At 40.0% G+C, this 26,613-nt stretch overlaps 1 protein-coding gene and 1 long non-coding RNA gene across 6 annotated transcripts in view; one reads left to right on the forward strand and one right to left on the reverse strand.

Annotated features, from left to right (window-relative positions):
* TSHR (thyroid stimulating hormone receptor) overlaps nucleotides 1-26,613 on the forward strand; it is a 189,741-nt gene that overhangs the window by 127,324 nt on the left and 35,804 nt on the right. For 2 of the 4 annotated variants that reach the window (XM_063793858.1, XM_009428236.4), the window contains 5 exons: nucleotides 4,960-5,034; nucleotides 8,082-8,156; nucleotides 9,544-9,621; nucleotides 13,661-13,729; nucleotides 25,172-25,249. In XM_063793858.1, coding sequence (XP_063649928.1) covers nucleotides 4,960-5,034; nucleotides 8,082-8,156; nucleotides 9,544-9,621; nucleotides 13,661-13,729; nucleotides 25,172-25,249 — 375 coding nt within the window. Of the gene's footprint in view, nucleotides 1-4,959; nucleotides 5,035-8,081; nucleotides 8,157-9,543; nucleotides 9,622-13,660; nucleotides 13,730-25,171; nucleotides 25,250-25,356; nucleotides 25,751-26,613 lie in introns of those variants that run through there. The other 2 variants (XM_510100.6, XM_009428238.4) reach the window with 2 other exon arrangements.
* On the reverse strand, nucleotides 1,313-17,665 carry LOC104002113 (uncharacterized). 2 transcript variants are annotated; one of them, XR_010151263.1, is made up of 7 exons: nucleotides 17,296-17,635; nucleotides 16,417-16,544; nucleotides 11,228-11,337; nucleotides 10,595-10,750; nucleotides 9,327-9,420; nucleotides 4,473-4,664; nucleotides 1,522-3,404 (listed from the first exon to the last, which is right to left on the reverse strand). It is a non-coding gene; the product is annotated as an uncharacterized LOC104002113 (long non-coding RNA). The 2 variants fall into 2 exon arrangements; XR_010151262.1 differs by lacking the exon at nucleotides 9,327-9,420 and having other exon boundaries at nucleotides 1,313-3,404; nucleotides 17,296-17,665.

Here is a 26,613-nt window from a genome sequence, read left to right on the forward strand (position 1 = left end):
CTAGGAAAATGGAAGGAAATTAGTGGTTGGAAAAAAAAAAAGTCTTCCTTAACAGAAGACTTTAAGTCTTTTCCCCTTCTTCTGTTCTTCATTCCCTCGCCTGAGAACTCCCTTCTCTCATCCTGCTGATTTCCCATATACTCTTTGAGGTGTGGACTCAGGGACTGAGTGCCTGCTGCAATGCTAGTCGTAACGGGAAAGCCAGTTGTCCTGTGCTAGGCTTTTATTGAGAATTAATAAATGTTTCTTAGAGGAAGAAAAAAAACCCAGAATGTAGACATGTGATTAAGTGAACCTAACTGCATGCTGAATTATTGATCTGTTGATTTGTGAAAACTGCCATTGGACAGCAATGTTACACTTTTCATCTAAATGTTTATTTCATTTGAAATCTAATGAAGGAGAATTAGACAATGAATATTTACATATATTTTTAGTTCTGCCGGATGATCTCCTTGAAACCTCGTTTAAAAAAAAAAAAAAGGCTGTATTCGAAGTCATAAGTCCTAGATAAAGGCCCAGTGTTGCCTCTAAGTGTATAACAGGAGATTATTCACTTGCCCTTTCAAAACATGTCTCCATAGTTTTGTCTGCAAAATCAGGATGATCCTTACCTGCATCACACAAGTCAGTTATGTTGTTCCCTCACTAGGAGGAAATTCACACCCTCCCTCAGGTGAAAAAAAAGTACACTGTTTCTTTTTACCCTTTAATCTTCTGTATTAATTTGTATTCATGCTTCTATGAAGAAATACCTGAGACTGGGTAATTTATAAAGGAAAGAGGTTTCATTGACTCACGGTTCTGCATGGCTGGGGAGGCCTTAGGAAACTTACAATAATGACAGAAGCGGAAGCAAACAGGTTCTTTCTCACATGGCAGCAGGAAAGAGACATGCAGAGCAAAGTGGGGTAGATCCCCTTATAAAACCAGCAGATCTCATGAGAACTCACTCACTATCACGAGAACAGCATGGGGGAAGCACCCTGTGATCTAATCACCTCCCACGAGGTCCCTCCCCCAACACGTGGGGATTACAATTCAAGATGAGATTTAGGTCCCTCTCCCAACACATGGGGATTACAACTGGGGTTACAATTCAAGATGAGATTTGGGTGGGGACACAAAGCCAGACCATATCATCTTCCAAAGCTGAATTTTTCTAATCAATACGCTTTAAGAGCCTTGCATATTTCCCCAGCAAAGAAAAAGAGCCTCGCTCCATAAAACAGCATACTTAAGCAGCATATCTGGCACATATTTTAATGTTATTTTTTATAGAGAATATATAAAGCTTTACTTTTTTGTTTTTAAAGTTTGAGATTTTTTGCATCCTCTTTATTACTTTTTTTTGATTGAGATAAAATAAAAAGTGAAAATTCCACATTCCTTCTTTTTAAACCTATCTGCTAGACGTGCCCACTATGAACAGAGTACTCTATATTTTTGGAATTTTATTTATGCTTATTAGTTTGGGTAGGTGAATTACTATAAGAAATAGACAAAAATACAGACATGTTACAGCCCTTAGTGAGTGAGGTTTACTGCTTGCTCATGGGAGAGTACTGGATGGATGAGTGGGAGCGCAGAGCAGCCACCTTCAGGCAGTCACTCAGGGCCTCAGGTTGCTGGAGGCACAGCCATCTTCAGCTCTGGAGGGCATCTCCATTCCTAGTGTGCTGTATTACAAACAGCTTTTCTTTCTTCCAATGTCTCCAGCTTTCTGGCAGCATAGCTAGCCTCCTGCACACTCAGGCCATAATTGCTTAACTCAAAATGGTGTGATTCAAATTCACCCTCACAGGCATGCTTGAAGACATTCAAATTTGAACGCCTCTTTCACCCTTCTCTGATTAGATGTTCTTTTGTACTCACTTCTGCCCTTCCTTTCTTCCTATCTTTGAAAAGGTTTTACTAGTTGCATTTGCTTCTTATGTTACCTCTCTATTTAATGATTGATTGATTGATTGAGACAGAGTCTTGCTTTTTCGCCCAGGATGGAGTGCAGTGGCACAATCTCAGCTCACTGCAACCTCTGCCTCCTGCGTTCAAGCGATTCTCGTGTCTTGGCCTCCCAAATAGCTGGAATTACAGACATAAGCCACCACGTCCGGCTAATTTTTGCATTTTTAGTAGAAACAGGGTTTCACCACGTTGCCCAGGCTGGTCTTTAACTCCTGACCTCAACTGATCCACCTGCCTCGGCCTCCCACCTGCCTCAGCCTCCCACCTGCCTCGGCCTCCCAAAGTGCTTACAGGCATGCGCCACCACACCCAGCTGTTATCTCTCACCATTTAGCTAAACTACTGGCAGTCTACGACCACTCCACCCCTTCTCTGCTTCAGGAGATACTTTTCAAAAGTCACTTGTGAGCAAGTGGTAAGCTGTTGCCTTACCTCAGAAAGCAGCTTCTTTTCCCTGCTGTTTTCTTGTGGGGTCTCTCATTCATCTTTCTCCTTTGTAGCTCTTACATTTCCTTCCAGAAATCTTCTCCTCTTTCATGTTTCCTTCTCTTTCCTTGCTGCCTCTCCCGCATTTCTCCTCTTCCAGCCTCCATGTAAGTTGCCAGCCTCATTTAATCAACTGTTACTAGCAGCTGCATTTCATTTCCCTTTTATTCTCTACCTTTTCAGCTGACCAGGTGGGCTGCATTTTCTTTTACTCTGACGTTCTCTTAGACCACTCACTCAGGACTACTCGTTCAACGACAGTCTCTTGTGGAGCAATTTTCCAGATTACAAACCCCGCTCAATTTCCAAACTCCTGCATCTAGTTTACATCTGTTTGTCTCTGGCAGAAGTTCAAACCCTCCTCCCCCAGTGGAAAGCTCTGGCAAGGAGTTTATTGCTCACCCTGGAAAGAGAGAACCACCTCAACAGAGATTGATAGTCTCTAGAGGGGCAAGGTGGGAAAATTATGAGATTTTGGAGTAGGGTGGCCAACTGTCACACTTTGCCCAAGACAGAGGGAATTCCAAGGATATGGGCTTTGCATTTTAAAGCCAGGACAAAAAATGAAAGATTGTATAAAGAGGATCTTTCCATGCAGGGTCTTGTTTAGGTAAAAATCATGACATAATAGTTTAGGATTAGCATAGTGAGGATTTGGAAGTGAGGAGTTCTAAGATCTTGGGGTATAAACTGTTGATGCTTTCTGTTGAAGCATTGATGGTTCTTTGTTTCAAAAACTCTCTGTAATGAACAATAAAGCAATTTGCCTGGGCAAGAGCCTCCTGGAATTGTAGTTATGTTAACGAGGACAATGGACCAGTAAGGGTATATTATTATAGACAGTAAGCTGTGTGTTTAGGGAGGAGAGAGTTAGGTGATTTCTGTTCTCAGAGTTAACTCCATCCTCTCTTTTCCAAGGTCTGTTTCATATTCAGTGTCCTTAGTTGAAATACCTAGTTGAAAAAACCAGACAGTTTTTTCTAATTTTGCAAGAATGTCACAACATCTCCAGTCCCAAGTCCCTGATGTCTCTTCTAGCTTTCATTGCACTTATGAAAATAACAATAATAAAAGCATTATTTATAGAGCCCTAACTATGTGGAGGCCAAACATAAAACCCCTCATGAATATTATTTAATCCTCACAAAAGCCCCACAAAAGAGGTGTTGTTAATTGTTCCTATTTTACAGACAGGAAAACTATGGCTCAAAGAGGCCAAGAAACTTGTCCAAGGTCATATAATCAGAAGTGGCAGAGCCAAGACTCTATCTTGAGTCCATCTGGGCTATTCAGAAATAAAAAGGAGTGAACTACTAATTCATGTTACAACATGGATGAACCTCACAGACATTATGCTAAATGAAAGAAGGCAGACACAAAAGACTGCCTGTTATATGATTCCATTTATATGAAATGTCCAGATAAGGCAAATTTATAAAGATAGAAAATTGATCAGTGGTTTCTAGGCATAAAGGAGCAAGTGGAAACTAACTGCAGATGGGCCTATGGTTACTTTCATCATTGAAAGAAATGTTCTAACCTGTGATGATGGTTTCAAAATTATGTAATGTTACTAAAAATCATTGAACTGTATGCGTACATACAATGTTTGAAGTTTATGGAATGTAAATTCTTTTTCAATAAAACTTTAAAAATTACAGAGGTCACATTCTAAGCTTTCTGACTGGTACCACCACCGACTAGATGCTGGTTATTTTAGGTGCCACTCCTAAGGAGAAATGCTAAAGGTTTACTGGGTTCTTATATACTTTTCAGGTAAGCATAGGGAATGCCTTAAACTCTTTTAGCCAATCAACCTATGTTGAATATGTTTAATTTAACCAGTGAGAGTTCATTTCTAGCAGTTACTTATTTCTCTAATGCTAACTGTGCATTCTTGATCAGCATTTATATAAACCTAAGTATGTAAGTTACTGACACACGATATTGCACTATACATGCAGAAGTGTCTTCGATTGCTGACATGACAAAATAAACCCAAGTGAACTGTGAAGACTTACCACTTCTGTACATCTGGTATGGCAATGACAGAGCCTTACTGTCCATCTTGCTGTGCTGTCGTTCATCATAAAATTCCCTCATCCTCCCACTCCAACACTCATTGTCTTGGCCAGAATACTTATAAATAATAAAGATATTTGTCTTCAACTCCTCACCGAATCATTGGAGGGATTTTTCTTTTTTCTCTAAATCTAAAAGAAAAAAAATTCTGATACTACAATTAAGAACAATGTAGCCCATAAATTAAAATGGACGGAAACCAAGCCAACAACACAAAAGAGCTGAGCAGCCATTGGGTCCCTATGAGGAGACAGGAGTAGTTTGTCGTTGATGGGACCCCTGGCAGCTACAGTCCCTGGGGTACCCTGTGGCGTAAATACATATTTTTCTCATGAACGTTTGTTAAAACTGATTTATGTTGTTTTGTCTTTGATAAGAACAGATATGGATGTATTATAGTGACTGTGTTCCTTGTAACTTATACAGAGAAATTCGGAATACCAGGAACTTAACTTACATAGACCCTGATGCCCTCAAAGAGCTCCCCCTCCTAAAGTTCCTGTAAGTATTAAATCCTCTCCCATCCTACTTTTCTGGGGGGAGGGGGTCAGATTTAATGCTGTTGTCTCCCAGGAATCTCCCTAGATGATGTGGTCCAGGTTCATTTTAATGGTGTATAGCCTGGGTCGGGGGCAAGGTATCGGGTGAAATGATCCACATTTTTAAAACCTATTCAAAAGTCAGCACATAGTGCTGGAACCAGAGAACTGCTCCAAGAAACAGGAGGGAGAAAATGCTATCATGTATATGTGGTCCTTAAATGTAGTATTTCAGAACAAAACAAAACAAAATTCTGAGAGCCAGTTGGTCAATTTTGTTTGAAAATGGGTATCACAACAATATTATTAGAGTGGCTGTTACACAGGAAAAAAACCCACAAAGAGTAAAATACACTTCTGTGGGGAGTGGAGGGAAAACAGAAGGGACAACAGTTTCAACCTCCCACTCCAGCACTCAAATGTCCAGCACTCACTGCTTTGCTTTGAAAACACCTTATGAGCTAACCATAAGCTCCATGAATCCAGGGACCACAACATTTTTTTTCTCTGTTGAATCTTTACTGCCTAGTACAGAGTAGGCGCTCAGTACAAATGTGTTCAGTGGATGTGTCTGTATGACCTCAGGCCCCCTGGATACCAGGTAGAAGAGTCCTTTTTCCTACTTGCATGCATTATAAAGATTAGAAAACAAAGAGTATGAAGAAGAAAATTGTTAAAAAAAACTTAATCCCAAACCCCAAAATAAGCACTATTAACATTTCAGTTCATCTTCATCCAGACCTTCAAAACAAACTTATGTAATCATAGATATTTTATGAGATAAGCCCTTAAGGATGAATAGAGGGTATCTTGAACAAGAATGGGGAGATAGAAAAGAAATTTAGCTGGATGGAATAGCATGATAAAGACACAAACGTAGGGAACCACGCAGCTTCTTTGGGGAACTAAAAATAGTTGCTTTTTTTTTTTTTTGAGATGGAGTCTTGCTCTATTGCCCAGGCTGGAGTGCAGTGGTGTGATCTTGGCTCACTGCAACCGCCGCTTCCTGCATTCAAGCGATTCTCCTGCCTCAGCCTCCTGAGTAGCTGGGATTACAGGTGTGCACCACCATGCCCAGCTAATTTTTGTATTTTTAGTAGAGATGGGGTTTCACCATGTTGGCCAGGCTGGTCTCGAACTCCTGACCTCAGGTGATCCACCCGCCTCAGCCTCCCAAAGTGCTGGGACTACAGGCATGAGCCACTGTGCCTGGCCAATAGTTGTATATTGAAGAGGTGGGTGTGAGAGATGCCAGGGGAATGGAAGACACTGATGGGATATGAAGATGAAAGGATGTCTGGAAAGCCATGAAAGCTTATGGGACAAGACAATCACTCTTCTTATGGACTCTGAGTTTCAAATAATATAATAACCCTTTGGTGTGATGATCCCCTACTATATGCTCTGTGGGGAACATACAGGTTTCTAAGACATTGTCCTTGCCTGTAATCTAGTTGAGGAGATGTGTATGAAATTGAAAAGTGCCTCTCCTACAAAAGAATAATGGAAAGTGACGAAGGAGAGACATATACAGTGTTTGGGGGTTCAGGTAATTAGAGAAGACATCAGAAAGAAGACCCACAGGATGGTTTTAAGGGACTTGTTTGAGATTTTTGAAGAATAGAAAGATCTTGATCCAAGTATATGGACCCCACTTGACTCTTGGACCTTTTTCCCTCCTACTGTTCTTCATGAGCACCTATTGCAATTGAACTAGTTCGTTTACTGTATTTCAAATATACCTTATGGAATCTCACCTCTCTCCTTTGTTATCTGGAATGTCCCTCCCATTTGCTGATTTTGAGACCTCTGGCTCCTGCTGCCTCTTCAAATCCTATGCCTTCTTCTCTAGAAGGAGTCAAGTCTGAATTTGCCTCAGAAGGTGTATCAATGGATATAGTTTTTCTACCAGAAGACCTTCTCTAGAGCTTTACTGAGTAGTGTCTAGATCTCACTCTATGCCATGCCAAATTCTCAAAAAAAAAATTCTAATTACATTCAAGTAGCTGCAACAAATGTTAAAACAACTAAATCTGGGAGGCATCAGGAGCCTGAGAATTCTTGTATTCATGGTGTTTTATGCATGTCTTTTAATCTTAACATTTTTCTGTAGATGATATAAACTACAGAAGGTAAAGACTTTGTCTTTGATTGGTTTCCTTCCTTTTCTGGACACTGTCTTTTTTTGAGACAGAGTCGCCCTCTGTCATCCAGGCTGGAGTGCAGTGGCATGATCTCGGCTCACTGCAACCTCCACCTCCCAGGTTCAAGTGATTCTCATGCCTCAGCCTCCCAAGTAGCTGGGATTACAGGCGCATGCCAACACATGCAGCTAATTTTTGTATTTTTAGTAGAGACAGGGTTTCGCCATGTTAGTCAGGCTAGTCTTGAATTCCTGGACTCAAGTGATCCACCCGCCTTGGCCTCCCAAAGTGTTAGGATTATAGGCGTGAGCCCCTGTGCCCGGCTCTCTGGACATATTTTTTTAAATGGTACTGTTATAATGGTACTCTCAGGTCACTGCTGTAGGAAAGCTATTCTTGGCAAAATAACAGCATAATATAATGTAGAACTTGAAAGAGGAAGCTGGCTTAAAGTCATCATATCTTCCTGTCCCATCTTCTTCTTAGCCCTTCACTAACAAACACATAATTTTTTCCAATTAAACAAGAAAATCACACACACACACACACACACACACACACGAAAACTGAATTTATATTTCTAGTAAACCCACTTGGTTAAAACAATCTCCAGAGCATTCTAAGCCGAGCAGATGTATTGACACCAGTGGACTGGATTAAATTATTATGCCTTGAGGGAATATCATCTCATCCAACCATCAGAACTTGCCCATAGTTACTCAGATATTTAGTGAAGGTGTTGGGAGTTTGACTACAGGTTGTCTTCAGAACCCATGCTTTCAGCTATTACATTATTCTCCTTCCTATGTGTTGATTTTTTTACCTAAATTCTATGCTTTTTTTTCTCTTTTTTTCATTAATTTAGTGGCATTTTCAACACTGGACTTAAAATGTTCCCTGACCTGACCAAAGTTTATTCCACTGATATATTCTTTATACTGTAAGTATGCACACATGCCATGTTTGACAATATTTTGTTTGTCACTGACAAGAACTAGAATACAGTCATGGGGGTAGGTTGAAGATAAGTAAAGCAATTGTTTCAAGGACTAAGCAATGATCAGGTGTGACTACACTGGCATGAAGTAAGGCAAGGACTGAGAAATAACCACTGGCTTTAGCAATGTGGTTTGTTGGTGACTCTGCCAAGAACAGTTCCAGTGGAGTGCTGGTTGGAGTGGGCTCAAGAGAGACTTGGGTAGACAGAATTAGAAAGAGTTACCATAATTAACTCTTTTGAGAGGTTTTACTATTAAAAGGAGCAGAAAATAGCTCAGTAATTGCAAGATATTGAGTCAGGAGAAAAGATTTTGTTTGTGTGTTTTTGTTTTTAAATGGAAGAAATTATGCAATGTTTCTTTGCCAATGGGAATGGTTGAATAGAAGGAATATTTGATGATAACTATGATACCTTATTTTTCATAGAGTTTTAATAGTTTTTTAAACACTTTCCCACACATGACATTTGCTCCTCTCAGCCACCTTATAAGGTGTAAAACAAAGTTACTGCTTTTCCATTTATGAATGAGGAAACTGAGGAATAGAAACCTCAAGTGATTTTGTCTGAGCAGTGTCTCAAGGAACAGTCAGGAGTGGTACCCAAATTACTGCCTGTGACCTTTGATTGGCACCCATGTGCCCTTTTTCAAAGCTGGTGACATGGGTCAGTTGTCTTACTAATTGTATAGGAATGAAAGGACGTAAGGCAGAGAGAATTACAAGTTGAGTTTGCATTAAAGAGTCAGCAAAATGTAGAATGATAAGCTTCAAACTCTTGGGGTTTTGCTAGAAAAAAAAATTGATCATACTTCTTTGTTGCAAAAGAGCTCAGTTCAAAATGTAAGCAATCTTCCAGAAACTAGAATGGCATAGAAAGTTTCTCCAGGAGCCTGGCGAAGTTTGGCAAGTGAAGGACATTTTAGAAACACTCATTAAATGAAATCCTTTAATCCTTTTATCCTGACCTTCTTAAAGGTCCATGCATGTAGAAAACTCTAGTTGTTGTGGACAAAGTGTTGCAGATTCGGGAGAAGCCTCTCAAATCCATCTGCCTACCCCAAGATGAGGATTAAGTCAGGGACCTCCACCCCCACCTAAAGCTCTCACTTACCCCACATTTGGGCTCCAGGTGCATGTCATCTAGGACAGCTCTCACCACCTCACCAGACCTCTGAGCCACTAGCAGTTAAGAAGGGTCAGTGAAACTTAAAAAGAAATAAGATTAAGCTATATTGTGTCCTGTTATTTAAGTGCATACGTGCAGCAAGACCCCTGCTGCAGAAGGAAAGCATTTTTTCATTAAGTGTTTTTGTCCCTCTCTCTTGCAGTGAAATTACAGACAACCCTTACATGACGTCAATCCCTGTGAATGCTTTTCAGGGACTATGCAATGAAACCTTGACACTGTGAGTATTACCAGTTCTACTCCCTCCATCAACTAAATTCTATTTTGAGCCATTTTCATATGTTTACAGACCATCCAAGAGCCATACTGCCTTATCATATATACTCTATAGAGTATAAAGTGTTTTACATAATTAAATAAGAGTATTGTCTTATGGGATGGTACTCTGTAGACTACAAAAGAGTTTAGGTAACAAGATAAGAGGATTCCATTACGGCAGTGATTGGTACATTTTTCACGTGAAGAACCAGTTAGGCATTACAGACCATGCAACCTCTGTAGGAACTGGTCAGCTCTGGCATTGTGTGGCAAAAACAGCCATACTCAATACATACACTAATGAGCATGTCTGTGTTCCAATAAAACTTTATTTATAGAAAGAGGCAGTGAACTAGATTTGGCCTTCAGGCCTTATGGAATAATCATCTGTATCCAAGTTTCCCCATTCTACAGAAGAAGAACTGGGGTTTAAGCAAATTGAAGTGACTTACCCAAGATCACTGAGTTAAAAAAAAGTGGTGCCACTAAGAACTTTATAAATTCTGCACTTACACTTTTACTCAGTAATCACAAACTGTTATTAAGCTCCTGTAAGGGGATATTACATAGAAAGCATAGTGCTGCTATAGGTCAGCATTTTTCCAGAGCTTGAATGGGGGCAAAGCCCTTTAGATGGTCAAAAGTAGATGCTTAATTAGGGATATTCACAAAATGTTCTAAAGGAGAAGATCTAATAGAGGTATAAAGGATAAGTTAATTCTCCAAGCTGGTAGAAAATTCCTCTCTCATTGTATAAGTCACAAAGTAGAGTTGGAGCTACCTCTGCAGGGTCTCCTCTCTATTTTCAGGACCACTGCCCAAGTTCAAGCCTGGTGAAGTTTTTGTCTGGATTGTCACCCCAGTTTCATTTCTCTGCTCACACTAAAGTTGGGGTGGAGGTCTTTATCAGATACAAACCTGATCAAATTACTCACCAGAAAAATGGATCCAAGCTTCATACAGTTCTTCTAAGGGGCTATTTTCTGAGCCATTCCTAGTTTATCAGTTTGGGCCCAATGAAGTTACCTCAACTTCTGAGAGCAATGGAGCATTTCAGATGATCCTTCTCATCACAACCTGGTGAGCGGTCCCTTGAAAAGACAAAGGAGGCTCCTTCTCAGTCATAATTTCTTCTTACCATGCAGAAAAGGCCCAGGCTCTTAGCCTGCTCAGCTCCAAACTTCAAAGCCATTTACTTCCTCAGTAAAGCTTTCCATTGCGCCATATAGTGCTCATCATAAGGAAACTCCTACATGCTAAACTTCTTTATAGAATATTACCTCTACCCCTTGACACCATTTTTCTAAAACCCCCATATCTCAAGCACCCCCCTCAAGTGAAAGCTCATTGTCCCACACCTAGCATAGAGCCCAGCATGTGTTTCTAGAAACATCTGAGTGAGGGAAGCCCATATTTCCTAAAATATAGAGGAGAGGATGGCATGGATTATTCATGATCTTTTCAGATGATTATTTCTACATTTTGGCAAAAGTCCTTGCTTCTTCGAAGCTCAGGCTCAAAAAACTATCAACATGAAAGGATACATGTTCCAACAACCGACTTTGTACCTGTATTCCTGGTAGGAGAAAGTTTCAGTCAAAGTTTGTAATTCTTTTGTCTTGCTTCACCATGTTCCCTTTTCAAGGCCGATTTGTTCATTAAGAATTCTGTTTAATATCTGAAATGCAATTCAAACAAGTATTTTTAATGTCCAGGACTCTCAACAAATTTAGGAAAATTAAAATGCCATATGCACAGTTCTCACATCTTCATAAAAGAGTTCTAGTTTAGAAAAAATTTACTTATCCACAGAGTTTTCTCAGCCATTGTGCTTATATTCCTGGGATATTGCAATCCTCACCCAGGACATGTTAGTAGCTGGAATTAAACTCGCTATGTAATTATTTAAGATGAAACAAAAACAAACACATCAACAATGACAACAAAGCCATGAGAATCTTGCTCAGTTTCCCACAACTATATAGGATAAATCCAAGTTTTAGGATACTCCTTTTATTTATTTATTTTTTTAATTTTTTTTTTTTTTTTTTTTTTTTTGAGACAGAGTCTCACTCTGTCACCCAGAGCTGGAGTGCAATGGTGCGATCTCGGCTTACTGCAACCTCCGCCTCCCAGGTTCAAGCAATTCTCCTGCCTCAGCCTCCCGAATAGCTCCTTTTAACATGGTCACCTAATAAGTGTTCCTCACTTTGTTAAAGATACAGTTATTTGATCCTCTCTGCAACCTTTTGATTGGGCATTACATTTATGTACTAATTTATCACATTTTTAGAGATAAACTGAGGATAAGACAGGTTGAGAAATTCTCAGGATCATCCAGCTATTAAGTGGCAGAGCTAGGTCTAATTCCAAATTTGAACTTTCCTGTGTGCTTCTTAATGTGTTCCCAAGGTTCACATGTGGTAGATTACTGTAGTTTTCAAGGTTCCCTTACAACTGCCACTAGGAGTTCTCACTAGCAGTGCCTGAGTGTGGTTATAGCTGTCTTCTCTTATCTTCATGCCAATAACCACCAATAACCTCTTGCATTCCCATATAGCCCAGAGCTCCCAAGGCTGGGGCTCCTTCTCCTGCAGAAAGGGGGGCTGCTTTTGGTAGGTGGAAATAATTATATTTGAGGTTGGCCAGGCACGGTGGCTCACGCCTGTAATCCCAGCACTTTGGGAGACCGAGGCAGGCAGATCACCTGAAGTCAAGAGTTTGAGACCAGCCTGGCCAACATGGTGAAACCCCCATCTCTACTGAAAAATACAAAAATTAGCCGGACCTGGTGGCAGGCGCCTGTAATCCCAGCTACTCAGGAGGCTGAGGCAGGAGAATTGCTTGAACCCGGGAGCAGAGGTTGCAGTGAGCAGAGATCACGCCACTGCACTTCAGCCTGGGCAACAGTGCCAGACTCCGTGTCAAAAAAAAAATCATATTTGAAGTCAGGGATCCTAAGTCTCAACAGTCCTAGACCAATGTGTTTTTGGCAAGTCACCTTCATGTCTCAGTAACTTCAATAGGAAATAGAAGTAATAACATTTCAGACTGGCTCCCTGAATCATTAAATGAATTAATTAGTCATAGAAACACAGCAACAAGTTAAAACATTAACATTTCCAGCCCAGTGGTTCACACCTGTAATCCCCAGTGCTTCGGGAGGCTGAGGCAGGCGGATCACTTGAGCCCAGAATAGCCTGGGCAACGTGGTGAAACTTCATCTCTACAACAAATACAAAAATTAGCCAGGCATGGTGGCACATGCCTGTAGTCCCAACTGTTTGAGAGGCTGAGGTGGGAGGATCACTTAAGCCCAGGGATTCAAGGCTGCAGTGAGCCGTGATTGAGCCAGTGTACTCCAGCCTGGGTGACAGAGTGAGAGACCCTGTCTCAAAAAAAAAAAAAAAAAAAAAAAAAAAATCCATAAGAGGACATGGTCTATCTACTTTCTTAGATTCGTCTATGAGATTTAATTTAATTGAGACCATAACCCTTAAACATTTAATCTGTGATAAGCTCTGAGGATAAAAAGATGGATAAAATACAAAGGTGAAATAACATTTAAATATTAATAGAAAAATAAAAACATATGCATTTAGATGAATGTCTTTCAAAATGTTTATCTTAAGAGACTGCAGTTGCTCCTCCACTATTGACATTGGGTTAACTATTACCTCAAATCCCTTTTTCTGAATGTATGTGGAATATTCTTTTAAAATCTTCAATGGTAACAAGTTTGTTACTCAAAGTAAATATGATTCTGAGAAACACCTTAAATTTACTAGGAGCTAAGTCAGGAGAATGGGCATTCAAACTGAGAAATATTATCTTGTTTCCAACAACTTGTACTGGAAAGTTTTCTTGTGGGATACATATGTGGGACCTGAAAAACCTTTATGCACATTTATGACACTGAAGAAATATAGTCCAACTCTCCAGAAACAGGCCAGCACCACTTCTCACCAGTCACTGATTTCTCTTCTCTCTGTTGGTTGTAGGAAGCTGTACAACAACGGCTTTACTTCAGTCCAAGGATATGCTTTCAATGGGACAAAGCTGGATGCTGTGTAAGTCAAGGGTAGCCATGAAAACTGTCACTTTCCCTTACCCTAAGAACCATCCAATGGGGCAGAATGCTGTTGAGAGATAGGTTCTACCAGAGCATCTTCCACGCCAGAGTTAGTGTGACCAACATGGAAATGAGGTCAAGGAACTTGGCAGGGGCCCACTTTAGTGGGCGCTTACGTTAGCTCCAATGGTAAGTTCCAAAGCTTTTCTCCCTGGTGTGTGTGTGCGTGTGTGTGTGTGTAAATGTTCATCTATTATGTACATGAAGTAAAAGGATATCTTTAATGAAGCCCAAAGCTGTTCAGAAAATAAGGTGGTTTCTCTTTTAGTCCTTTCTGACATGTTTTTGGGAAAGATGTCAGTTTATATTTGATTCACTCAGAAATAGCTAAAAAATCATATCCAACTTTTGCCTTTTCAAAAAATAAATAGTGCTGGGAACAGCTGAAACAGCAAACAATAGACTTTGTGTTTGATGTGTTTTATAACACTTTTTGAGTATTTCTTTACAAATGATATATTTTTTCTATTTCACCTTTTTCTATTTGTTGTTTTTTTCAAATTTACCTGCTCATTTTTGCTAGTGTCTTGTTATGTATTCGGTTTTGTAATTATATTATTTTTTTCACTTTAAACATTTCATACATAGTAATTTTATGTTCCAGAAATGATCCCTGCAAAATCTGAAGGCCTTATGACACAAAATCTGTTGCGTACGGGGCTTCTCAAACTTTCCTGGGCATCAGACTCTCTGAGAGGTCTTATCAAAATACATAGTCTGATTCTGTAGCTCTGGATTTGGCCTCGGGATTCCGTATTTCTAACAAACTCCCAGGTGATGCCGACACTGCTGTTCATAGACCACACTTTAAGTAGCAAGGGTGAGGTCAATAAGCTGTCTAACCCTATGCAGTGGCTCTGGATGGAGAAGAACACTCATGTAGATTGTGTGATTTTCGTTGATGTTCTGGTTTAGGGGTTAGGTGGTAGGTTCTGGAACAATTCCATTTTTAAATGGTAAATGGTAAAAAGGTGTTTGAACTCATTACACTGAGGCAAGGCTCCCTGAGTTCTGTTTGAAGTGAAGTCTCACTCTTTGCTGGCTTTTGTGCTTCATACCAGTCTTTATGAAATGAAGAGTTACAGTACCATTCTCTCGATTGTCTGGTTGTGGAGTCATAATGGTTCATTTCCATTATTTTTTTACTACATAATTATAGGCAAAGTCTAAAAAGACTCTATCGAGTAAGGTGATACTTACCCCCTCAAATTTATTTACAGAATTGGAGAGACCCTCCTTCCATCTTAACTTTATGATACTAACTTCTTACAATCTTTCATCTACTTTTCAACATATTTATTAGACACTTGCAATGTACCAGGCCCTGTGCCATTCACTGGGAAAACAAAGATGAACAGGAGCCATGTGCTCCCTGCCCACACTGAGCGTACATTCTGGTGGGGGTCAGCTCAAGGGCAGCAACATCAAAGGGCAAAGTACATTAGGGAGAAGTGTACCCAATCCAAAATATGCATCTCAGATAGAAAATAACTGAAGCCTAAATATCGAATAACATTGCTTTCCTTCTTTGGAGATACAAGCTAGATTTTTTCTAGGTTTATCCCATTGTTTTTTAAATCATTATTAAAATTAATGTTTTAGAAATGAACTACCCTATATTCCAGGTTTCAAGTTCTTTTTCTAATCCAGCATTCTGGAAAGGTGGCATTTGATTTTAATATAGTATGAATTTCACCAAATATTTTCCTCTTTGATTCAACTATTCCTAGAAAGCTATGACTCTCAGGGTAATGATCTTCAAATTCAAATTTTCTATGAATGGAGTATGGAGAGTTCTTAAAATAATGAAGATAGTTTGTAGGTACTTAGGGTATAAAGATTTCAGATGACTGTCACACAGTTGTAGACATAGAGTACACCAAAAGTTTCGTTAGCATTAAGGCAACAAAGACTCACATTAGCAAGGGCAGGGATAGGAGATAGTAAGGAAATCTTCAACCAGGGAAACCAGAGCTGTTAATATGGCTCCTGAATTCAGTGTGTTCAGCTGACTCTTGCCTGAACTAAAACTGCCTTTCCAGAATGGTGGATTAGAGAAAGAACCTGAAACCTGGGATATAGGGTAATTGATTTCTAAAACATTAATTTTTCCACAAGCAAAAGATTTTGGAGCCCAAGATAAGAATCTATGCTTCAAATTAACTGCCTGTTTTTCCTGCCGTATTTAGTCATTGGAAGATATGACCCTCAGACACTATCAATTATCATTCATTCAAGATAGAGTATAAAATTCAGACCTTAAGGTCTACAGAGCAATAATTCTCAACATTAGGGAGTTTTCAAAGCACTAATGCCTAGGTTTTGCCGTCAGACATTCTGGATGTAGCAGGATCATGGGGATTTAAAACTCTCTCCAAGTGAGTCCAATACAGAGCAAAAGTCAAGAACTACTGCTGTAAAATACATTATCAGTCTTCTTGTCCAATTGTCACGTTTTACATATGAAGGGAATGAAGCCCAACAAGAACACATGGCTTTTTTTTTTAAACGTGGCTATTTTAATTTGATAGAGCTTCCTAGTGGCCAAGTCAAAGCTGAGACCTGGGTCCCCTGGTTCAGAACTCTTTCCCTGCCCTCTGCTGGGATTTATCATGGCTGACTTACCAGCCATCACCAAGGTGTGGACATCCAACTCTGGCAAGTGCAGCTTGTTTCTTAGCCCTGAAGATTGCTTAGACTTCTTAGCTCAATCTATTAAAGGCGCTAAACACAGAAGTTAAAATATCTTGATCCTGAAAAAAATGAGATCATGTGAGAGAAAGAAGGCAACTCAAAACTCAAGGCATAATCAGGAGAAGTTTCAGAGGACAATCACATCAAGAAACAGTGTTGTTAGTCCACGAGAACCTGACTTTACCAATGCTGCAAAGCCATTCGTGAGCTTCCAGATGAAGTCTAGCAGCTTATTATCTTATGACCAGCCGTAAAATTAGCCACAGAGTATCAAAGGAGTTTAGAGACATTTTCTATTGAAAGGATGGAAAAACGAACAAGTGAACAATAATTTCTCTTTGAGCTTCTCCTCAGCCTTTGTGATAAGAGAAGGGATGGGAGAGGGGGAGCTATGTTCCTTTAAACTATATTTCTTCAACTCTCTTTCCATAGTAAATTAATGGGTATTACTTTTTAAAAGAAATTTATGATCTTATAAAGTTAAACAAGATATATAAGTGGACTTTTCAGATCTTCTAATAAAATCATCTGAATTATCCATATCAAAGAGGGGGCCTTAGTTTGCAGAGCTTCTCAAGCAGTTCTCAGTTACAGGAGCATCTCTCTGGTCTGGTGTTCTACAGACTTTTGAGGGGAATACCGCCTCTGATAGGTAGGAAAAAAATCAAGGTGTTTTTCTACCATCACACACTCAATACAACAGTTTTGACACCAAATGTTTGGAGGTTTTTCCCCCACACAGCAAGTAATCAATTCTCCAATGCACACCAGCTGGATGTCCTACAATTTAACTCAGTTCTGATACTCTACCTGGAGATAGCATCAGATCCACAGGTTAAGGTCTCAGTCCCACAAGACTGCCTGCTACTTCAGATGCCAGTCACAGCTCCCAGGTTGTGTCCTATGCTTCTGACTGACCAATTATAAATCAGGGTTCCCCCAGTCCCCTCCTCAGTTCAGTTAATTTGCTAAAGCAGCTCACAGAACTCAGGGAAACACTTTAAAGGATATTACAAAGGAGCAGCTGTGTGGAAAAGATGCATAGGGTGAGAGGTAGGAAGGAGTGCAGAGCTTCCATGCCCTCTCTGGGCACACACCCTCCCCTCAGCTCCACATGTGCCTTGACCACCTTCCAGCTACCTGGAAGCTCATCCAAACCCTCTCCTCTCTGGCTTTGTATGGAGGTTTCATTACATAGGCATGATTTATTACATCACTGGCCATTGGTGATCATCTCAATCTTTTCAGCCCCTGTCTCCTACCTGAAGGTGAGAAGGTGGAGCTGAAAGTCCAACCCTCTAATTATTTATTGATCTTTCTGGTGACCAGCCCTCATCCTGAAGCTATCTAGGGATTGACAGTCACCAGTCATCTCATCAGCATACAAAAGACACTTGTCACTCTGGAAATTCCAAGAGTTTTAGGAGCTGTGTGCCAGGAAACAGATAAGACCAAATACATATTTCACAATATTACACTACTGAAGAAGAATCTTTCGATATACCATCTGCTTGGGAAGCAGGTAAATTTAAGAAGGTTTATTCAAGAGATAGCTGTGGAGATTCTAAGAACTAGTAAAGATTTCAAATGATCAGATGGCCTTCTGAAATTAACCCTATGGAAAAAGTACACAAAGTCCTCACTTAGCATCCCAGATAGGGTCTTGAAAACTACAACTTGAAGTACAAACAATGTATAATGAAACCAATTTTACCATAGGCTAGTTGATATAAATAGGAGTTGAGTTTCTATAGCATATTTCTGGTCACAAAAACAACCAAACTTTTGCATAAGGACCAAAATGCTTCTAATGTTAAATATGGAAACAAATATGAGCTATACATACATTTAAGGTAGGTTAATAAAAACAAGAGAATTATTTGCCCAATTATTCCAGTTCAAGGTCACAGGTGGCCACAGCCTATTCCAGCAGCTCAGGGCACAAGGTGGGAGCCAACCCTGAACAGGACGTCACCCCAACATGGGACACAATCACACACACCGCCACACTCACTTGAACTGGCACCATCTAGACACACCAAGAAACCTGATATGCACATCTTTGGGGTGTGGGAGGAAATTGGAATACCTGGAGAGAACCCACACAGACATGGGGAGTGTGTGCACACTTCACATAAACAGTAGCCCTGGCCTGGAAAGGATTTTATTCTCATTAAAACTAAGCAGCAGGGTGCGGTGGCTCATGTCTGTAATCCCAGCACTTTGGGAGGCTGAGGCAGGTGGATCACAAAGTCAGGAGATCGAGACCATCCTGGCTAACACGGTGAAACCCCGTCTCTACTAAAAATACAAAAAAATTAGCTGGGCGTGGTGGCGGGCGCCTGTAGTCCCAGCTACTCGGGAGGCTGAGGCAGGAGAATGGTGTGAACCCGGGAGGCAGAGCTTGCAGTGAGCCGAGATCGCACCACTGCACTCCAGCCTGGGCGACTGAGAGAGACTCCATCTCAGGGGAAAACAAAAACAAAAACAAAAAAAAAAAAACTAAACAATAGTGAATGAGACAATATTATTAGAGGATCTGCTGTATATATAGAGACTCTCTGTACCTTCACACCAGCTTTCTCCTCAGACCATACCATGGATTCTGTGGGAGGCTTAGCTGACGGCAGAGATATTCTGTCAGTGACAATGGATTTTCAATTCACTGGTGCCATGACTTACTGTCTAACTATCCCTTGAAACATAGGAAAGAAATCAGTGTACTATTTCACAATACTTTCTTGACATTTTTATGTTAAGTATTAAAGTTATTTGGAAGAGTTTAACAAATGTGGAAACTATTTCTTTGTTAAGAATCTTTTGTGTCTTGGTTTCTAAAAGTCTAGATCAGGGGTCAGCAAACTTTTTCTGGGAAAAGCCCAGATCGCAAATATTTGGGGCCTTATGGGACATATGGTCTTAGTTGCACTACTTAAGTCTGCCTTTGTAGTGTGAAAGCAGCCATAGACAATATATAAACAAATGAGCATGGTTATGTTCCAATAAAACTTTATTTACAAAAACAAGGGCAAGGTAGGATTTGACTGGAGGGTCATAGTTTGTAGACCTCTGGATAAAAGTATTCAGTGAGGATGACCATTGTGTGGCGAAATATGTACTCTGTTTCTCTGAATTTCTGGTAAAGGTTAAAGGGCAAGCGTGGGATCAAGATAAAAAGTATCTGGATTAAAATATTTGGCGTTAGAAAGTACAGATCCAATCATAATAGAAAACAAATTTTTTTTAATCAGTATTTTGAATCCAAGCTGGAAACTGCTCCTGTTATAAAACAATGCTCCATCATTCTACCCTAAGTTTCTGACTCCTAGTCAATAGAAATTTATTCTTTCCTAGATTTAAGCACTTCAGTAAAAGGTATCATGTAAATCCAGTGTAAAATCAAAATGATGGTTGTGATAAGGAGCCCTGGGACTGGAGGAAGACAAGGATTGAGCTATAGGTGAAGGAAAGAAAGGTCAAGGTTCCATGGTAATAATAAAATAGTATTCACATTGTGTTTTAAACATAGGGATGTTGCTTTTGGTCTCAATGCTAATTAAGATTTTAAACTAAGGCAAACACATCAATCTCCTGTAATTATCTTAATAGTGTTCAAGGATTTCACATGGCATGTTAGCAATTTGGTAATTTCTCCAGAAGTTTGTCCAGGTATCATTAGGTTCTCATTTAAACAATGTGTCAACCAAAAGAGCAATCATCCCCTATCATTCCACTTCATGACAATTTACTGAAATTAGCAGATCGACCTCATTTACACTCATTTTTTAAAATGTAACTGAATAATACAATTACAGCCAAGCTGGACAAATTCCACATCGAGTGCAAGTGCTGATGCCTCAGCAGCAGTCAAGTAATTAGTTAGGATTTCATGAAAATGATGGCAGATGTGTAAAAGCACATTGTCCTATGACTTCCTATGGCGCCAAGAACGTTGTCATCACTCAGAGGTGAAATTAATAATAATGCAAGCATCCCTTGCTCAACAGAAGTTGAACTGTACTTGGTCACAAGTTAAGTCACACATTCATTGTTTGGAATCTCTTTTCCATCCTCTTTCCACGCAATCTGCGTGGGGATATGTTGCTTCTCACAGAACGTCTGATTCTCTGTATCACATTTCCTATTGTCAAACTCTAGTAACTAGCTACTATCTGACAGTAAACATTTAGGCAGGAATAAAAATACCATTTTGATATGCTAAGAGCCCACCAATACACTAATTATTATGAACAGAGTCAACACAATTAATGTGCTAATTAGCATCATGCATTAGCTGATTCGAAGTAAAACACCACATCTTGGCACACTGGGAAAAGACAATGATAGAGAATATTATAGGATTAAGAAGGCTATTATTTATCATGGGGTAAGTATTTGAACAACTTGTAGGATATACTCTAAGGCTGACTTTTCCCTCTGCCTATTGAAAGCTTGAGTATTTTCTCACGGGTTACTATTTACAAACAGCTGTCCTGATTTCTGCTACAAAAGGATTTCCATAGAGCAATCCAGCTTCTCTTTAAACTAACATGAGAGGTAGGCAGGGGGTCCCTTTAATTTTCTGAATTAGCAACGCTGTGGGAGGAAAACATGGTTCCCCACAGATGTGCTCCCATGAGAGTCTCACAACACAATCAGGGCCCAGCCCAAGTTCCCCATAAAGGGACTGTGGAGGCACAGGCTGAAATTCCATCTTGGAGCTGAAATGTATCCTAAAACTCCCCAGAGAGCCAAGTTCAGCAGCAATAGCAAATTCTCTTGCCACGACATCACACTCCTCTCTCTGGCATAGATCACGTCTTTCTAAACCTGGTATAGAGGGTGCCTCTTTCTAGGAGTCACCCAACAATCAGGCTTTCATTCCTTCCTCTGGCAAGTCTTTACTGAATGGCCGCTACGTGCCACGAGTGAGTCCAACAGAAAAGGGCGTACATAAACACACATATAGTACACATAATACTGAGTTTGTCAATCGAATATTTTCCTCAGCTCATTCCTCACCACCTTCATTTTCCTGACTGCATTGGTCTTCCCTAACTGTGAACTATTCAAAATTTTAAATCAGGGCAGGGCTTCTTAACTCCATGTATGGAAATCTGACATCTCTTTTCTCAGAAGAACTTCATTTCTTCCAACAGGTTCTCAAAGAGGAATAAGACCCCAAGCGGTGAAAAGCTGTTGAACACATAGAGATGTAGCCATGTCTATCTTATTTTTAAAGGAAATACCAGTTCTTTTCTCATAAGCCCTTTCCAGCATAGATATTTAGAAACCCTGACTTTCAAAAAGTATTTCCTTTCGTCTCTTACTACAAGCCTTTTGAGTCTCTTTCAAGCTACTTTATGTTCATCTTCTCCTTGCAAGGGATAGTTTTTATCACTCCCCTCTAAAATAATCATTTTCTAGAGTAGGTTAACCAGATAGCCTGCCAAGATTTGTGACTGATTTATCCAAGCTGGTTACAAATGTGGATTTCAGAAGAATCAATGTAAGTCATGGTCAAGGAATCAGTTTAACTAGACTGATAATCCCAGGAAATGTCATGTGATAAATGAGGTTGATGGAAGCACTTTCCTGGATATCAAGGCTTCTGTATATGTATTTTCCCTCCCCACTGTCTTGACTTCAGATGGAAGGCAAGAGCAGCAAGCTGATGCAAGGTTGAAAAGCTAAATGAGGCAGCCCTCAAATCTGCTGAAGGCAGAGTGATGGTTTCACTTTTAAGCATCTAATTAACTCTAAGAGGTAAAGTACCCCAACAGCCATGCTGGTTTTAGAGAACACAGTCTCCTGAAGTGTCAGTTCATCTCCGTTCAGCTTGGCCAGGGCTCCTCTGCATCCTCCTCCTCCCCTCCTGGACTCTGGCTGGCTTTTCCAGTCTGAAGTCTTCTGCAGAGTTTCTGGTAAACTGCAATGCTTATCAACCAGGCTCCTTATCCTCAGGAGTATATTAAATATCAGATGAAAACACTGCAGAATTGGACAAGCAATAATTTAGTTTTACAATAATTTCTAATGATTAGAAAGAACAAGCTGAATTTCACTTGCAGCAGTTAGAGATGAAGAGGAAAAACTGAGATGAGTTCACCAGCTCTTACTTGATTTTCAACAGCCTGGGAACAGAATGTGATCTGCAAGCTGCATTGTCCAGAGAATACAAAAAGAGATGCAAGCCAGTGCAGCCCTTGTACTGAACTTAGTTGTCTTTTTACAAAATCATGCTGTTCAATATCTTCTCTGCAGTTGTTTTTTTTTTCAAGGTGGATTTTGCCCACTCTGGGTGTCACTGACCAAAGGAATTCCATGGACATAGTGGGTTAAAGGAGAGTCCAACAATGATCAAGTGGGGATTGTGATTGAAGCCACTGGGAAGGCACAGATTGGCTGCTTTAGCATCTTAGCCAGGTCTCTGAATGCATTTGAGATTTATTGACTCTCCCTGTGTCACACTTAACAATGCCCTGAATACTGGGTGTTCAGCCACTACCAGAAGAGGCCAAGTTTGGGCTATACCCTTGAGGTGTTTGTAAACCAGATGCCACAAAAGTCACTACCTCAACAAGAACAGTTGGTCAAATGCCACCACACCATAAGCCAAGTCTTCTATTTTTTCGCTCTTCATGATTTTTTCTTTAAAGCAATCGTCTGTGTCACCCTAAGAGTTTAACACTGCCCACTTTACTGTCTTGATGAAAAAGTATGTTGATTTATTTTCTACTCATTCACACATTCATCCAACAAATAGTTACAGAGATGGTGAACTTGGCACTGGGTAGACATAGAACTTTCATTCTGGCTGGGGAGACAAACAATAAAGTAAACAAGTAAATAAGGTAATAATTATGGATTGTGATAATGCTGTGAAAGAAATAGAGAGTGTATGGAGGCAAAAATGGTAATGGCTACTTTAGATTAGCTAGTTCTCAATCTCTATTTAAGAAGAAAATTGGGCCGGCACGGTGGCTCATGCCTGTAATCCCAGCACTTTGGGAGGCCGAGTTGGGCAGATCAGTTGAGGTCAGGAGCTCGAAACCAGCCTGGCCAACATGGTGAAACCCTGTCTCTATTAAAAATACAAAAATTAGCCGGGCATGATGGCGATCACCTGTAGTCCCAGTTACTCAGGAGGCTGAGGCAGGAGGATCGCTTGAACCCAGGAGGTTGCAGTGAGCAGAGATCGTGCCACTGCATTCCATACTGGGCGACAGAGTGAGACTCCATCTCAAAAAAAAAAAAAGAAGAAGAAGAAGAAAATTGAAAGACCCAAAAATATATACCAATTTATGACATGTCATTTTGTGGAGTCTCAGCACTTACTCGCCATTTAGTGATTCCCTCATCCTGCACAGAAAGGAGAGATTTCTTCAGCACTGGTGATTGGTAAAACTCTTCTTCCTCCCACGGTTCCAACGAAGACTCATGCCTGGGTCCAGTTAACCAGGAGGGAAGTTTCTCTGTGAGGGCTCTGGAGAAGAAATCCTTCCGACTGAAGGCTTAATATTATTATTAACCATTACCCTTAAAAATGTTCCACCATGAAGAGCAAACTCCGTAAGTAGAATAATGGAAGCATTAGCCATATCTAAGCAGACCTTCTGAGGGTCTCTGCTATATTCTTTTGCATCAACAGGTGGCCACTCACTAATGTTTAAGTGGACCAGGTTATGTTGTGAGTTATTCTAAATGTGTAAATTGGGAGCATTTGTAACAAGGATATATATATGTGCTATGCTTCTTTTTAGATAATTTTGTTGTGTAATAAAGTTATGGGGAAACAGCCAGTTTCAAAATCCTTGGAAGCTTTTATCCATTTGGAGGGAATTTTATTTCAAAATCACTTTGTAACTTAAATTTCTCCAAAAACATTTTACCCTCTAATGCCCAGTATGTTTTTAAAATGGAATGGCCAATGTGCCCACCAAACCTCTTCCATGGAAGGTTGATGAGATTACTCTGTAATCTCATCTGGCTAAACACTCCTCACACACACACTATTGGGTTGTCAGATCAAATACAGGCCACCCAATACAATTTGAATTTCAGATCAACAACAGACAACTTTTAATATAAATATTTTTTAAATTGCATGGGGAATATTTTTACTAAAAAATTATTCATTGTTTATCTGAAACTCAAATTTAACTGGCATCTTGTATTTTTATTTGCTAAATCTGACAACTTTACCCAAAGAAAACATCTGAATCTCTGACAGTCCTCAGCATCACTCACCACCCTCACCATCTTCATTCCATTCCTAATTTAAGCCTAGTCTTCAAAGTTAAATTGGAATATAAATTAATACTAACAAACAAAATTTGGTATTACAGAGGATTGGCATTAAAGAGAATTAAAAAATACAGTTGCCACTGGCCTGAAAAATAGGGAATTAAAACAACTTTTAAGAAATTTAAGTACGCAAACTAGATCATAAACATGCTCATTTTCAAAAACTTCTGCCATAATTAATGTGTAAAACTTTATACAATTGAAACCTAGAATGTTTTAAGTGCTCAAGCCAGAAGACGATAAAGTATCTTCTAAATTCTTGAAATCAGTCAATAAATACTATGGTCACATTTTATTCTGATATTTGTACTAATTTGATGTGATTTCTTAAAATCACCTAATTCATTCTCTCTCTCTCTCTTTCTCTCTCTCCCTCTAGTTACCTAAACAAGAATAAATACCTGACAGTTATTGACAAAGATGCATTTGGAGGAGTATACAGTGGACCAAGCTTGCTGTGAGTAAGACATACGAAAGAATATTTTAGTCTTTTTTTCTTTCTTTTTTTTTTTTTTACTTTTTTGGAATAAATGGAGACATTAAGGGGAGAATCTTATGTTCAAGGGTAGAAAATGTTGCTGTCTCGGGTAAAGGCTTCTGCAAGTCCCTCTTTTCCTGGCTGTATAGGCTACCTCTTGGAAGAAAGTCCTTGTCCTTTGAGACTCAGAAGGCCCCAAGCTCCAGTATGCCATCATGATGCCTGCTAAGGCAGCCACCTTGGTGTACATGCTCACAGAGGCTCTGTTCATGGAGCAGCTGCTGTTTGAAAAATTTTGAAATGCAAGGTCCACAACTAGATGGAAGGCACTCTAGTCTTTGCAGAAAAAAAATGTACCTGAATGTACATTGCACAATGCCTGGCACAAAGAAGGAAGAATATAAATGATAGTTCGACTCATCTGTGGAAGAACTTACAATCATGGGGAAAGATGGAATAAAAACATTTTTTAAACAGCATGAGAACATACCTATTTGTGCATTTCCTTTGATTTACACCCCCACATCCAATCAGTGATCAGGTTCTATTGATTCTGCTTCCCTGAAGCCTCCGTATCATTGCCACCTTCCTCATTCCCTTGGTTTTGCCTCAGTTTAGAATCTCGTCATTGAGCATCCACTCTAGTCCTTGCCAAAGTGGATCACAGGCCGGGCGCAGTGTCTCACGCCTGTAATCCCAGCACTTTGGGAGGCCGAGGCGGGCGGATCACGAGGTCAGGAGATCGAGACCATCCTGGCTAACATGGTGAAACCCTGTCTCCACTAAAAATACAAAAAATTAGCTGGGCGTAGTGGCGGGTGCCTGTAGTCCCAGCTACTTGGGAGGCCGAGGCAGGAGAATGGCATGAACCCAGGAGGAGGAGCTTGCAGTGAGCCCAGATCGTGCCACTGCACTCCAGCCTGGACGACAGAGCGAGAGTCTGTCTCAAAAAACAACAAAAACAAAAACAAAACAAAACAAAAAAACAAAGTGGAACACAGCACCCTAGAGATACACAAGATAATCTGTTAGGGGCAAGAGGAAATATTAGAGGTTCTATTTATACTTATGTTTAAATAAGAACAAATTAAGTTTTATTAATCTTTTATTTATAGATAGCCACTGTCCCTCAGGTGTCAGGTAGGGGTGGATGCCTCCTAGAGAAGGGTGAGTGATCCACAGTCCTGAGCACTGGATACCTTCACTCTTTCACCTTTAACAATGTTATTTCACTTTCAGATTGAATGCACCCAGTGCGTTTAAGGTCCTGTTCTCTTAACACATACGCTCCATCCAAATAAGAGGTCAGAGTGATCTTGAAAATCTGCTGTGCCACGTGGGGG

This window comes from Pan troglodytes, chromosome 15, assembly GCF_028858775.2.
Source record: "Pan troglodytes isolate AG18354 chromosome 15, NHGRI_mPanTro3-v2.0_pri, whole genome shotgun sequence".
Taxonomy (NCBI): domain Eukaryota; kingdom Metazoa; phylum Chordata; class Mammalia; order Primates; family Hominidae; genus Pan; species Pan troglodytes.